Source organism: Sphaerodactylus townsendi, linkage group LG05, assembly GCF_021028975.2.
Source record: "Sphaerodactylus townsendi isolate TG3544 linkage group LG05, MPM_Stown_v2.3, whole genome shotgun sequence".
NCBI classification, from domain to species: Eukaryota; Metazoa; Chordata; class Lepidosauria; order Squamata; family Sphaerodactylidae; genus Sphaerodactylus; species Sphaerodactylus townsendi.
The window spans coordinates 12,279,375-12,293,519 of record NC_059429.1 but is presented as its reverse complement, the minus strand read 5'-3'; the positions used below and the strand labels follow the sequence as shown (position 1 = coordinate 12,293,519).

At 49.3% G+C, this 14,145-nt stretch overlaps 1 protein-coding gene across 1 annotated transcript in view; it reads left to right on the top strand.

Annotated features, from left to right (window-relative positions):
• CRLF1 (cytokine receptor like factor 1) overlaps positions 1 to 12,598 on the top strand; it is a 49,042-nt gene extending 36,444 nt beyond the window's left edge. The window contains exons 4-8 of the mRNA XM_048497776.1: positions 1,397 to 1,440; positions 1,795 to 1,952; positions 3,010 to 3,178; positions 9,075 to 9,259; positions 11,965 to 12,598. Coding sequence (XP_048353733.1) covers positions 1,397 to 1,440; positions 1,795 to 1,952; positions 3,010 to 3,178; positions 9,075 to 9,259; positions 11,965 to 11,988 — 580 coding nt within the window. The 3' untranslated portion in view covers positions 11,989 to 12,598. The remainder of the gene's footprint in view (positions 1 to 1,396; positions 1,441 to 1,794; positions 1,953 to 3,009; positions 3,179 to 9,074; positions 9,260 to 11,964) is intronic.
• The last annotated feature ends 1,547 nt before the right edge of the window (positions 12,599 to 14,145 follow it).

The following is a 14,145-nucleotide window of genomic DNA, read 5'->3' as shown; positions in this document are numbered from 1 at the left end:
ATTGATTCCCAGCTCTGCCGCCTGAGCTGTGGAGGCTTCTCTGGGGAATTCAGATTAGCCTGTGCACTCCCACGCACGCCAGCTGGGTGACCTTGGGCTAGTCACAGCTTCTCGGAGCTCTCTCAGCCCCACCTACCTCACAGGGTGTTTGTTGTGAGGGGGGAAGGGCAAGGAGATTGTAAGCCCCTTTGAGTCTCCTGCAGGAGAGAAAGGGGGGATATAAATCCAAACTCTTCTTCTTCTTTATTGAGGAGTTCTGTCTTCTCTGGTGCATGGTAATAGGGCGTCACCCAGGATGGAGACACAGCCTCTCAATAATGTGGGGGGAAATTAGCTCAGAGCAGACTGCTTATTAGTATTGCAAGAGGCTGGGTAGGGAATCTTTAATACCATTGTACACGAAGATCAGCTCTTGGAAGAAACTCCACAGAGAGGACTATAATGCAAATTTGATCATCTTTATGGTAGGGATAAGAAGTTCGCAAGCACTTGACTCAAATGCTAGGGATGTGATGATGTTGAAATGTTAAAATGTTGTTGCTTCTGTTATAATTATCGACGCCTTGGTTATGTAACGTTTCGATGACATGATGTTGATGCTTTTGTCATAACCCTATGTTTAAAGGTTATGCTTATTGTAGTTAGATTGTTTCATTGTGATACGATTGATATTTTTTCATGTTGTTGATAGTACGTTCCTTGATGTTTGTTGCCTATTATGGTTATAGTATTGATATTGCAGCTGTTGTTCATTGCCCTGAGCCCTTCGGGGGAAAGAGGTATACAAATCTAATGAATGAATGAATGAATGAAACACACACACCCAGAGTTCCTAAGGTATAAATAGGTTGGAAAATAGGGTTGGAATACAAAGGAGTATGGATATATGTCTATATCTATACTTCCCATACTTGCCTGGTTTCAACCTCAGGTAGACTCCTGCTTACTCTCCACAGCTATTACCGTGTTTCCCCGAATATAAGACAGTGTCTTATATTAATTTTTGCTCCCATAGATGCGCTATGTCTTATTTTCAGGGGATGTCTTGTATTTCTGTATTCTGTTCGTCAGGCATGCTTCCAAACAAAAACTTTGCTACGTCTTACTTTGGGGGGGATGCCTTATATTTCGCACTTCAGCAAAACCTCTACTACGTCTTATTTTCCGGGGATGTCTTATATTCGGGGAAACAGGGTATCTGGGGTTTAATGTTTTCAGAAGCCAATTACCTGCCGGGGCTCTGGAACACGGTAGGGCCAGGAGCGTATCAGGGCAAGAAATCTTGTCTCAATGCCCTTCCTCTCGGCTGCGCACTGAGCGAGGAAGCGTGTCAAAGCAAGATTTCTTGTCCCAACGCAATTCCTCTTGCCCCGCTTGTGTGTCTCGCTTTCTCCAGGGAAAGCGAGAGCACTTCTGATGCGACTTTTCGTGCCAGAGTGGGTTAGTGGCGTAGTGGTTAAGTGCTTGCACTGCCACTCACAGGGTCAGGTGTTCGAGCCCCCTGTGGGTCAGATATCCTGGCAGCTGGCTCATGGTCAACTCAGCCATCCATCCATTCCTTGGTCAGTAAATGAGTACCTAGCTCATAGCTAGGGGGTAAAGATTAGCCGGGGAAAGCAATGGCAAACTACCCCATAAAAACGGCTTGCCTATAAAATCACTGCTTGCGGTGGTACCCCAGGGTCAAACACGACTGAAGGGGAAACTTTATTTTACTTTAATCAGCCAGAGAGTATCTGCTTCCCCAACACACGTGTCCAACCCAGTTTAACAACAGTTGTGCTCATCTTACAGTGACAACCGACCCCCCCTCGAATGTTCACGTGAGCCGCGTCGGAGATTTGGAGGACCAGCTCAGTGTCCGATGGAGCGCCCCGCCAGCCCTCAAAGACTTCCTCTTCCAAGCCAAATATCAGATCCAGTATCGAGTAGAGGACAGTTCAGAGTGGAAGGTGATATGTCCTGCAGTTGTGGATGGAAAATGTGTGTGTGTGTGTGTGGGGGGGTCCAATTGAGGAGGGTCAGTTGCTAGGCAGAGCAAGGTCACAGATCAAGGGACAAATTCTATTTTTGCCATCATCTGGTCGCCATTTTGGATTTTCTCCCAGGAGGCAATAAGCATTTTGATTGGTCAGCAAGGTTTTCTGCTCAGCGGCAATAAATTGAGTTTGTCCCTGGTGACCTACCTCAGGAATAAGTTCAGTGGTGGAATTCAAATTATGTAACAACCGGTTCTGGTGGTGGGATTCAAATAATTTAACAACTGGTTGTTTACAAGCACCATTTGAACAACCGGTTCAGCCGAAGTGGTGTGAGCCGGCTGAGTCCCACCACTGAATACCTTCCCCATTTGGAGGGAGTCTTTACAGATTTTATCTCAAGTGTTATACCAAGCTGTCAATTGGGACTGGCTGTCTGGGATGACCCGATTCCCATGAGCAGAAGGATTCCGGATGGAACCAACTGCCTCCAAAGGCCTACCATTTCCTCAGCTACCTCAGACAAGGAAATCTGTCCCCATTTTTCCAGGTTGCTGGTTTGAGCCCTGTGGGGCCTCACGCAGAGGTGGGATCCAGCAGGTTCTCACAGGTTCCCGAGAGTAGGTTACTAATTATTTGTGTGTGCCGAGAGGGGGTTACTAATTGGGGATTTTGCCACGTGATTTTTGCCTTAGTTACGCCCCTCCTCTCAGCAGTAGCGCGCAGAACTTGAAGCAGTCTAGCAGGAGGTGCACCGCGGGCAGCCTGCACCTCCGCGTGCATTCGCTTCCTCGCCCAAGGATCGGCGCGAGTGGCGCCCCTTGCCACAGCCCCTACCAGGGAATGCCTCCGCACTTCTGTCATCATGCCCCACCACTCTGTCGTGCCCCGCCCAGCCCCATTGGCGCTACGCCACAGTTTGAATCCCACCACCATGGGAACCTGTTACTAAAATTTTTGGAACCTCACGTGGGCTTGGGTCTTGATCTGATAATCGGGGGTTCTCAGCTCTGCCCCTCTTCCCCAGCAGGTGGTGGACAACGTGGGGAATCAGACTTCATGTCGACTGGCCGGGCTGAGACCGGGCACGGTCTACTTTGTCCAAGTGCGTTGCAATCCATTTGGAATCTACGGTTCCAAGAAGGCAGGAATATGGAGCGACTGGAGCAGCCCCACCGCAGCCTCAACACCTCGGAATGGTGAGTGTTTCCCATACAATATAAATGTATATCATATGAAATGCTGGCAGGGGACGATGGGAACTGTAGTCCATAACATCTGGAGGTACGTGAGTTTGCCACCTGTGAAATAATATCTGCTTTAAAAGGGGATTAGCAGATTCATGGAGGACGGGTCTGTCAATGGCTACTAGTCATGGTTACTAAAGGGAACCTTCAAATTTAAAGGCAGTGAGTGAGCCAGTGTGGGGTAGTGGTTAGGAGCAGTGGACTCTAACCTGGAGAACTGGGTTTGATTCCCCACTCCTCCAATGGCGTACTTTTATCTGGTGAACTGGGTTTGTTCCCCCACTCTTCCACAGGAAGCCTGCTGGGAGGCCTTGGGCTAGTCACAGTTCTCTCAGAACTCTCTCAGCCCCACCTGCCTCAAAAGGTGTTCGCTGTGGGGAGAGGAAGGGAAGGAGTTTGTAAGGCGCGTTGAGACTCCTTACGGTTAAGAGAAGTGGGGTATAAATCAAACTCTTCTTCAACACCAGTGCCGGGAGTCAATGTCAAGGGAAGGCCTTGACCTGTGTATCTTGTTTGTTGGCCCTCTAGGTCCAAGGGGGCAAACCTATGGCACTCCAGGTGTTCATGGTCTACAATTCCCATCAGCCCCTGCCAGAATGTCCAATTGGCCTGATGGGATTTTTAGTCCATGAACATCTGGAGTGCCATAGGTTCGCCACCACTGCTCTTGGTGCAGCAGTGGCGCAGCAGTGGCGTAGGAGGTTAAGAGCTCGTGTATCTAATCTGGAGGAACCGGGTTTGATTCCCAGCTCTGCTGCCTGAGCTGTGGCGGCTTATCTGGGGAATTCAGATTAGCCTGTACACTCCCACACACGCCAGCTGGGTGACCTTGGGCTAGTCACAGCTTCTCGGAGCTCTCTCAGCCCCACCTACCTCACAGGGTGTTTGTTGTGAGGGGGGAAGGGCAAGGAGATTGTAAGCCCCTTTGAGTCTCCTGCAGGAGAGAAAGGGGGGATAAAAATCCAAACTCCTCTTCTTCTTCTTCTTCTTCTTGGTTAACTGGTTGGCCTCTGTGTGAGGGTGCTGGACTAGACAGACCACTGCTCTGATCCAGCAGCGCTGTTCTGATGTTCTTAATATTTATAATAATAATGATAATAATGATAATGATAATAATGATAATAATGATAATAATGATAATAATGATAATAACGATAACGACAATGATAACGATGACGATGACGATGATGATGATGATGATGATGATGATGATGATGATGATACTCACCAACTTGCTAAAGTGGGCGTGGCCAAAACCAGAGCAAGCCAAATCAGGGAGTTTACACCATCCAAAGACGCAACGACAGCCTGTCGCTCAGCCGTCGGACCTCAGCAAGGACCATCAAAGGTCTGGGGTGCGGCCCACACTCTCCACCAGGTGCTTGGGCTCACAGTTCCCTCTTGGCGGGCTTTTTGGGCGCCCTTCCAGCTCGTCGTTCGGGGCGGCCGCCTCCCCCTGCTCCAGAAACCCGAGCAGATGTCAGCCCGGAGAAACCAGTTCCGTGCCAAAGGCAGACCTGTGCTGCCTTTGGGGAAGGAAGCAAAGAGCCCCCGGAGGAAGGCTGACCTCGCCGTATGCCCGGCACCTGGATTTCTTGCTCCGGAGCCAGGCTGAAGGTCTTATTTCCCAGCTGGGCGGGCCGTATGTTGCCGGCCCCAAAAGCCACGATAGGTTCTCCCTCTTTCCAAGTCGTGTAACGTCTTCCGTTCCCTTCTGGCCTCTGGGACGGTCGAGCGGGAGGGAGGGAAGGTTTATTTGCCACCTCAAGAAAGAGCAACTCTGTGCTTAATTGAGCACAAATTGCAAATTGGGCACATGATTTAACAACTGTGACTGGGTTAATAGGGGACCTAGCGGGGAGAGTAACCCTGCTGTCTTGGTAGAAAGAGGGGAAATGGTGACAAATTATCTGGCTTGCAGAAGAGGTCATCTGGCCACCCAGCATGTCTGCAGAAGGTAAATTGGTTGTTGTGAAAAGCAGACAAATGGACATTAAAAAGGTTTTTAAGAGGTTAGGTTGTTATCTCCTCCAGAGTGCTGTTTCCAGTGGTGGGAAGCCGGAGGCTTCTGGGAAGCTAACAGGCAGAGAGCGGAGGAAAACTCCTCCCATTTCTGGTCCCCAGCACTTGATATTCTGAGGCAGACTGCTCCTGAACACAGAGGCTCCATTTTTAGTTATCAAGGGCTAATCACTAAGCAGAAGAACTAAAGGAAATCTACACACTGGGAGGCAGCAAGCTCTGAATCCCAGCGCCGGGAGGAGAGGTGGGATCCAGCAGGTTCTCACCAGTTCCCGAGAGTGGATTACTAATTATTTGTGTGTGCCAAGAGGGTCTGCTAATTGGGTCTGCTTTTCCGTTAGAAATTCCATTAGGTGCAAAAATCATAAAGTCCTGTTGTTTCCTATGTGGCTGGTTAGCGAAGGTAGAAAATGGAATAATTCTCCCTGTTGGGCTGTTTTAAAAACATGTTTTAGAAATATGGTAAAGTTCCTTGTTGAAGGAAAGTATCCTTCTTTGGATTTCTAGAAACAAAATTAAGTATTTGAAAGTATGAAGTATTTGACAGGCAGTCAATTGAAGGAGAAGTAGTTGTTTCTGTTGGCAGTAGACGATAGGACTTGCCGTAATGAGTTTAAATTATGGACAGAAAGATACCAGCTGGAAGTTAGGAACTTTTTTTTACAGTAAGAGTTTTTGACAGTAACAGAAAAATTATTAATGCCCCGCCCCCAGAATGCCTGGCCACGCCCCCATCGTGCCCCGCCCAGCCCCACTGGCGGTACGCCACTGTTTGAATCCCTCCACCATGGGAACCTGTTACTAAGATTTTTGGATCCCACCACTGGGTGGGAGGCATCATCATCAGGGAAGACCAAGGCCTCTAAGCCCTGTTTTGCTTCCCAGAGGAACTGGTTGGCCACTGTGTGAGGCAGGATGCTGGGCTCGATGGACCAATGGTCTAATCCAGCAGGGCTGTTACGTTCTTCAGCACTTTGCTGAGCTAAAGGGAGAGAAGTCGAATGTGACCGCAGCTTGTAAAATCAACCGTTGGCATGGATCCAGGTCAGGGTTTCCGTGGTGCAAGGATTTCCTCACCCCGTGAAGCATGACTTTCTTGCCTCCCCATTTCCCATAGAAGCCTGAACTTCCAGGATTTGGGGAGGGGGCTTGTCCGGCTGCTGTTGGAGAAGGAAGGTGAGAGAGTCACACTCCGCAGGTGGAAATCCTTGCACGTGTAGAAACTGTGCTTTGGATCCAAGCCTCGACACGAACGGTGCAGAGAGAGAACTTTTTTCTGCTTCTCCCATAATTCCAGAATCTGTGGTCACCTGATGGGCAGTTGATTCAGAGCAGGCAAAAGGAAATGCTTCTCTGCAATAATGCCCTTGTGGAAGTCATGGCCGCAAGACGCGGCAACGGCTACTGAGCTTGTGTGTGTATCCGTGTGTTTAAAGTCGCCTCAAGTTGCAAATGATCGCCCTGTGGTGTTTTCAAGGCAAGAGATGAACAGAGGCTGTTTGCCATTCCTTTCCTCTGCAACCCTGGATGATGATGATGATGATGATGATGATGATTCTTCTTCTTCTTCTTCTTCTTCTTCTTCTTCTTCTTCTTCTTCTTCTTCTTCTTCTTCTTCTTCTTCTTCTTCTTCTTCTTCTTCTTCTTCTTCTTCTTCTTCTTCTTCTTCTTCTTCTTCTTCTTCTTCTTCTTCTTCTTCTTCTTCTTCTTCTTCTTCTTCTTCTTCTTCTTCTTCTTCTTCTTCTTCTTCTTCTTCTTCTTCTTCTTCTTCTTCTTCTTCTTCTTCATCATCATCATCATCATCATTAAATTTAATAGACCGCCCTACCCCCGATGGGCTCAGGACGGTTCACAAACCAATCAACATTTGAATACAACAAATAGTTTCAGTTAAAACAATAAATAAATTAAACATTAAAACACTAGCAGCAGTGATTTAGTGGGTACCCACTCAAGTACTATCTGAAGCCGATCTTGCATAGTTTACAAGATCTGACATTAGGAGAGGCTTGGCTATGGATAATTAGCCATGATAGGCAGAACCTCCATGTTTCCAGACAGTTTACCTGCCAATACCAGAAGATGGGGAACAAATAGCAAGGAAAGGCTTTCAGGTCCCGTTTGTTGGTCAACTGGACCACCTGGCTAGGCCAGAAGGTGCTGAACATCTTATGTTTTGTTACTGAACATACGCTCTTCAAAGCTAGGCTGTTGCTACCTATGGAGGTTCCACAGGAAGAAGAAGAGTTGGATTTATATCCCCCCTTTCTCTCCTGGAAAGAGACTCAAGGGGGCTTATGAAACTCTTCCTTTTCCTTCCTTCACAACAAACACCATGTGAGGTAGGTGGGGCTGAGAGAGCTCCGAAGAACTGTGACTAGCCTAAGCCTGTCACCCAGCTGGCGTGTGTTGGAGTGCACAAGCTAATCTGGTTCACCAGATAAGCCTCCACAACTGAAGTGGCAGAGCGGGGAATCAAACCCGGTTCTCCAGATTAGAGTGCACCCTTTCTTAGCCACGGCTGTTTGGCTGTAGCCATGATAGGCAGAACCTCCAGCTGTTTCCGCACATCATTCTACCTGTGGAATGCCGAAGATGGGGGGAACAAATAGCAAGGAAAGGCTTTCAGGTCCCGTTTGTTGGTCAACTGGACCACCTGGCTAGGCCAGAAGGTGCTGAACATCTTATGTTTTGTTACTGAACATACGCTCGTCAAAGCTAGGCTGTTGCTACCTATGGAGGTTCCACAGGAAGACGAAGAGTTGGATTTATATCCCCCCTTTCTCTCCTGGAAAGAGACTCAAGGGGGCTTATGAACTCCTTTCCCTTCCCCCTTCACAACAAACACCATGTGAGGTAGGTGGGGCTGGCGGTGCAGAGCTCCGAAGAACTGTGACTAGCCCAAAGTCACCCAGCTGGCGTGTGTTGGAGTGCACAAGCTAATCTGGTTCACCAGATAAGCCTCCACAACTGAAGTGGCAGAGCGGGGAATCAAACCCGGTTCTCCAGATTAGAGTGCACCCTTTCTTAACCATTGCTGCTTGGCTGTGGCCATGATAGGCAGAACCTCCATGTTTCCAGACAATTTACCTGTGAATGCCGGAAGATGGGGAACAAATAGCAAGGAAAGGCTTTCAGGTCCCGTTTGTTGGTCAACTGGACCACCTGGCTAGGCCAGAAGGTGCTGAACATCTTATGTTTTGTTACTGAACATACGCTCTTCAAAGCTAGGCTGTTGCTACCTATGGAGGTTCCACAGGAAGAAGAAGAGTTGGATTTATATCCCCCCTTTCTCTCCTGGAAAGAGACTCAAGGGGGCTTATGAACTCCTTTCCCTTCCCCCTTCACAACAAACACCATGTGAGGTAGGTGGGGCTGAGAGAGCTCCGAAGAACTGTGACTAGCCCAAAGTCACCCAGCTGGCGTGTGTTGGAGTGCACAAGCTAATCTGGTTCACCAGATAAGCCTCCACAACTGAAGTGGCAGAGCGGGGAATCAAACCCGGTTCTCCAGATTAGAGTGCACCCTTTCTTAACCACTGCTGCTTGGCTGTGGCCATGATAGGCAGAACCTCCATGTTTCCAGACAATTTACCTGTGAATGCCGGAAGATGGGGAACAAATAGCAAGGAAAGGTGTCAGCTTTCAGGTCCCGTTTGTTGGTTAACTGGACCATCTGGCTAGGCCAGAAGGTGCTGAACATCCTATGTTTTGTTACTAAGCATACGCTCTTCAAAGCTAGAATGTTGCTACATGTGGAGATTCCACAGGAACCAACCTCCTCTTTGTAGCGAGCCCTTCCTCAGCCATCTTTTGCTCTTCCTCAGGGCGGGCCGCTGCCGTCTGCGAGCCGAAGAACGGTGAGCACAACAACACGCTCCGGAGGGAACTCAAGCAGTTCTTCGGGTGGATGCGCAAGCACGGAAGTTCGTACGGCTGCGCCAACCTGAGCATCAAAATGTACGACCAGTGGCGCGTCTCACTGCAAAAGTCACACAAAACGCGGAACCAGGTAGGTAAGGAGATCCCTAATTCTCCTTCTTTACGAGGCGGGAGGGAGATTCACGCTGCCCGTTTGGGCTTGCAAAAGAACAGAAAGGCCTGAGATTATTTCCCCCCCTGGATAGATGGCTGGTATTTGGCTCTATGGTTTTGTCAGAAATGACTTGTGTAACAAGTCCCTGCTGGATACAAGCATGAAGAAGAAGAAGAAGAAGAGTTTGGATTTATATCCCCCCTTTCTCTCCTGTAGGAGACTTAAAAGGGGCTGACAATCTCCTTTCCCTTCCTCCCTCACAACAAACACCCTGTGAGGTGGGTGGGGCTGAGAGAGCTCCGAGAAGCTGTGACTAGCCCAAGGTCACCCAGCTGGCATGTGTGGGAGTGCACAGGCCAATCTGAATTCCCCAGATAAGCCTCCACAGTTCAGGCGGCAGAGCGGGGAATCAAACCCGGTTCCTCCAGATTAGATACACAAGCTCTTAACCTCCTACGCCACTGCGTAGGGTAAGGGGGTAAGGTTGCCAGATCCAGGGTGGGAAACCCCTGGAGAGTCGGGGATGGAGCCTGGGGAAGGCAGTGGGGTACAATGGCAGAGTCCCCCCCACCCCCAAAGAATCCATTTTCTCCAGGGGTACTGATTTCTGTAGTCTGGAGATGAGCTATAATTCTGGGGCAATCACCAAATCCCACTTGAAGGCTGGCATCTCTACTCAGAACCATAGAGTTGGAAGAGCCCCCAAGGGCCATCAAGTCCAACCTCCTGCAACGCAGGAACACAAGATCAAAGCACTCCTGACAGATGGCCGTTGAGTCTCTCTTTACAAAACCCCAAAGAAGGAGACTCCACCACTCTCCAAGGTAGTGCATTCCGCAGTCGAACAGCCCTGACTGTCAGGAAGTTCTTCCTGATGTTTAGGTGAAAACACTTTTACTTCACCTTGAACCAGAGGTGGGATCCAGCAGGTCCTCACAGGTTCCCGAGAGTAGGTTACTAATTATTTGTGTGTGCCGAGAGGGGGTTACTAATTGGTGATTTTGCCACGTGATTTTTGCCTTAGTTACACCCCTCCTCTCAGCAGTAGCGCGCGGAACTTGAAGCAGTCTAGCAGGAGGTGCACCAGCGTGCGTGGCAGCCTGCGCCTGCATGCATTCGTTACCCGCCCAAGGACCGGGCGCAGCGGCTGCGTCCTTGCCACAGCCCCGCCCCAGAATGCCCCGCCCTGGAATGCCCGGCCACGTCCCCGTCGTGCCCCGCCCAGCCCCATTGGCGCTACGCCACAGTTTGAATCCCACCACCATGGGAACCTGTTACTAAAATTTTTGGATCCCACCACTGCCTTGAACATGTTACTCCTGGTCTTTGTCTCCGGAGCAGCAGAAAACAAGCTTTTCTCCCTCACCAACATGACATCCCTTTAAATATCTAAACATGGCTATCATGTCACCTCTTAACCTTCTCTTCGCCAGACTAAACATACCCAACTCCGTAAGTCTCTCCTTGTAGGGCATGGATTCTTGTATTTGGTGGGTTGCAAAGAGAGTCGCAAACACTGAGGGCTGGTAACTCTTGCTAACTGCTTTTCAGGACCAAGTTCTTACAAACTATCTGCAAGTGTTACTAGCCCACAACGTTGATCATTCACTTTACAACAGGCCCAAATACTAGACGCTTTTGGTGACTCAGAGTCCACCATGAAGTCCTGCCCTTAAAATAAAATGTAGGAGCAGCAGTGGCGTAGGAGGTTAAGAGCTCGTGTATCTAATCTGGAGGAACCGGGTTTGATTCCCCGCTCTGCCGCCTGAGCTGTGGAGGCTTATCTGGGGAATTCAGATTAGCCTGTGCACTCCCTCACACATGCCAGCTGGGTGACCTTGGGCTAGTCACAGCTTCTCGGAGCTCTCTCAGCCCCACGTACCTCACAGGGTGTTTGTTGTGAGGGGGGAAGGGCAAGGAGATTGTCAGCCCCTTTGAGTCTCCTGCAGGAGAGAAAGCAGGGATATAAATCCAAACTCCTCTTCTTCTAGATCATGGGTTGGCAAAGGAGACAAAACACTATACGTCCTCAGAGACACTCTTGTCCTTTTGGATCACGTGTCTTCTAGGAACAGGAGTCACCATTGAAAGCCTGAATTTAGTTTTGCCACAAATTCAAAAAACAAACAAACCCAAACCCAGCTTGTGTAGGCCAGACCCACAAATAGCTCTCTGGATTCATTCTGATTTGCGCGCTCCCTGCTGAATCCATGCTCAGTCATGTGGCCAGGATTCAGGGCTGGAGCTAGGGGAAACTGCGCCTGGGGGCACTGTCAGGATTCGAACCCTGAACCGTCTGGCCTGTACATGGGAGCCTATCCTCCTGCAGGCCCAGGAGGGAACGTCTGTACGTAAGATTCGCTCCTGTCACCGTTCGGTATGCTCACCACTGGCGAGTCAAAAAAGGTCTTTCTGGGAAGCCACGAGTGGGCTGTGCAGCTGTCGTCTCCTGACACTTGTTTACCGCTCTGATATACTGTCTCTGGGCATGGAGGTTCTATAGTGGCAAACGGAGCCGCAGTCTTCTCTCTCAGAAGACTGTATGGATTGTCTCACCAAAGATGAGCCAGGAAAAGCCGGATACAGAGCCAGGAACAACCGCTCAGTGGTACCACTGCTGTATTTTTTCCCCCTTGTTTTCCAACGTGCCAATATTAATGTTGTGTCTCTTCTCTTCCCAGGTCCTATCCGGCGATAAATCGTAGCGAAGTTTGAAGGAGCCTAAACAATAAGGACTCTCCAGAAGTTCCAGGGGCGGTTCCAGCTTCTCGGAGCTCTCTCAGCCCCACCTACCTCACAGGGTGTTTGTTGTGAGGGGGGAAGGGCAAGGAGATTGCAAGCCCTTTTGAGTCTCCTGCAGGAGAGAAAGGGGGGATACAAATCCAAACTCTTCCTCTTTTTCTTCTTCCTTCCTGGTGAGACAGAGACTTGCCAAGGGATCGTCATATCACAAGCAGCCGGCAGAAGAGGCTTGCTTTTGTGTCCGTGGGCTCTGAAAATGGGCCAAGGGCTGACCTTCCCTCCTGCCACCGTCGTGACTGATTCCTCCCCGCCAAGCGGCAAGGAGCAGCACCATGAACTCGCTTCTCCCTCCAAGTTAATCTTTTCCCATCTATGTCTCCCCCGATCAGCCCTCAGGAGAACGTTAATAGCCCCAACTCTTTCCAATGTTTGCCTTATAGGTATTTGCCAATAGCTCAGTGGTTCTCAACCTCCCTTATGCCGCGACCCTTTCATACCGTTCCTCGTGTTGTGGTGACCCCCAACCCTAACATTTATCCATTTTACAGATGGAGAACACTGATGCAGAGAGTCTTAGGCAGTGGTTCTCAACCTTCCTAATGCCGCGACCCTTTAATACAGTTCCTCATGTTGTGGTGACCCCCAACCCTAACACTGATCCACTTTACAGATGGAGAACACTGATGCAGAGAGTCTTAGGCAGCGGTTCTCAACCTTCCTAATGCCGCGACCCTTTAATACAGTTCCTCATGTTGTGGTGACCCCCAACCCTAACATTTATCCACTTACAGATGGAGAACACTGATGCAGAGACTCTTAGGCAGTGGTTCTAAACCTTCCTAATGCCACGACCCTTCAATACAGTCCCTCATGTTGTGGTGCCCCCCAACCCTAACACTGATCCATTTTACAGATGGAGAACACTGATGCAGAGAGTCTTAGGCAGTGGTTCTCAACCTTCCTAATGCCGCGACCCTTTAATACAGTTCCTCATGTTGTGGTGACCCCCAACCCTAACATTTATCCACTTTACAGATGGAGAACACTGATGCAGAGAGTCTTAGGCAGTGGTTCTCAACCTTCCTAATGCTGCGACCATTTAATACAGTTCCTCATGTTGTGGTGACCCCCAACCCTAACACTGATCCACTTTACAGATGGAGAACACTGATGCAGAGAGTCTTAGGCAGTGGTTCTCAACCTTCCTAATGCTGTGACCCTTTAATACAGTTCCTCATGTTGTGGTGACCCCCCAACCCTAACACTGATCCATTTTACAGATGGAGAACACTGATGCAGAGAGTCTTAGGCAGTGGTTCTCAACCTTCCTAATGCTGCGACCCTTTAATACAGATCCTCATGTCGTGGTGACCCCCAACCCTAACATTTATCCATTTTACAGATGGAGAACGCTGATGCAGAGAGTCTTAGGCGACCCCTGTAAAAGGGTTGTTCGACCCTCAAAGGGGTCCCGACCCCCAGGTTGAGAACCACTGCACTAGAGGGTACTCTTGATGGAAGGGCTGATCCCCCCACTCCAGCAATCCCTGTCCCCCCACACTCTGGATTCAGGATCCTGGCCAGTGAGATCAAGAGGGTTTGGGACCTGACGATCCGGAGGTCTGGGGCCTGACATTTAAGCCAGGTAGGAGGGGGAATCTTCTGACACTTCAAGAGGATTTCTTTTCTTTTTACAATAAACACAATTTTTTAAAAAATCTTGTGTCGTAAATTTTGTGAATGCACATGACCTGCTTTTTCGGGGAGGCTTGTGGTAATTTTAGTCTGTTGGACTCCAAAAAAACCCAGTGTCAGGAATTAAAACTAGAAGGCTTCCTCTCTTCCAGAGGAGGCCACGGAAATTCTAGTCCAGGGGTCTGCAACCTGTGGCTCTCCTGATGTTCATGGACTACAATTCCCATCAGCCCCTTGCCAGCATGGCCAATTGACAAATTGTCAATTGGCCAAATTGTCAAACAACAGCTCAGCTGGTTCAGGCCAAGCAGGATTCTGGACTACACGCTAAGCCTGAGGAACTCACCAACACAGGATATGATGACTAGACGAGTTTAAAGGGAGGCGAGACAAATTCAAGGGATGTGGAATAGTATAGTAATAGT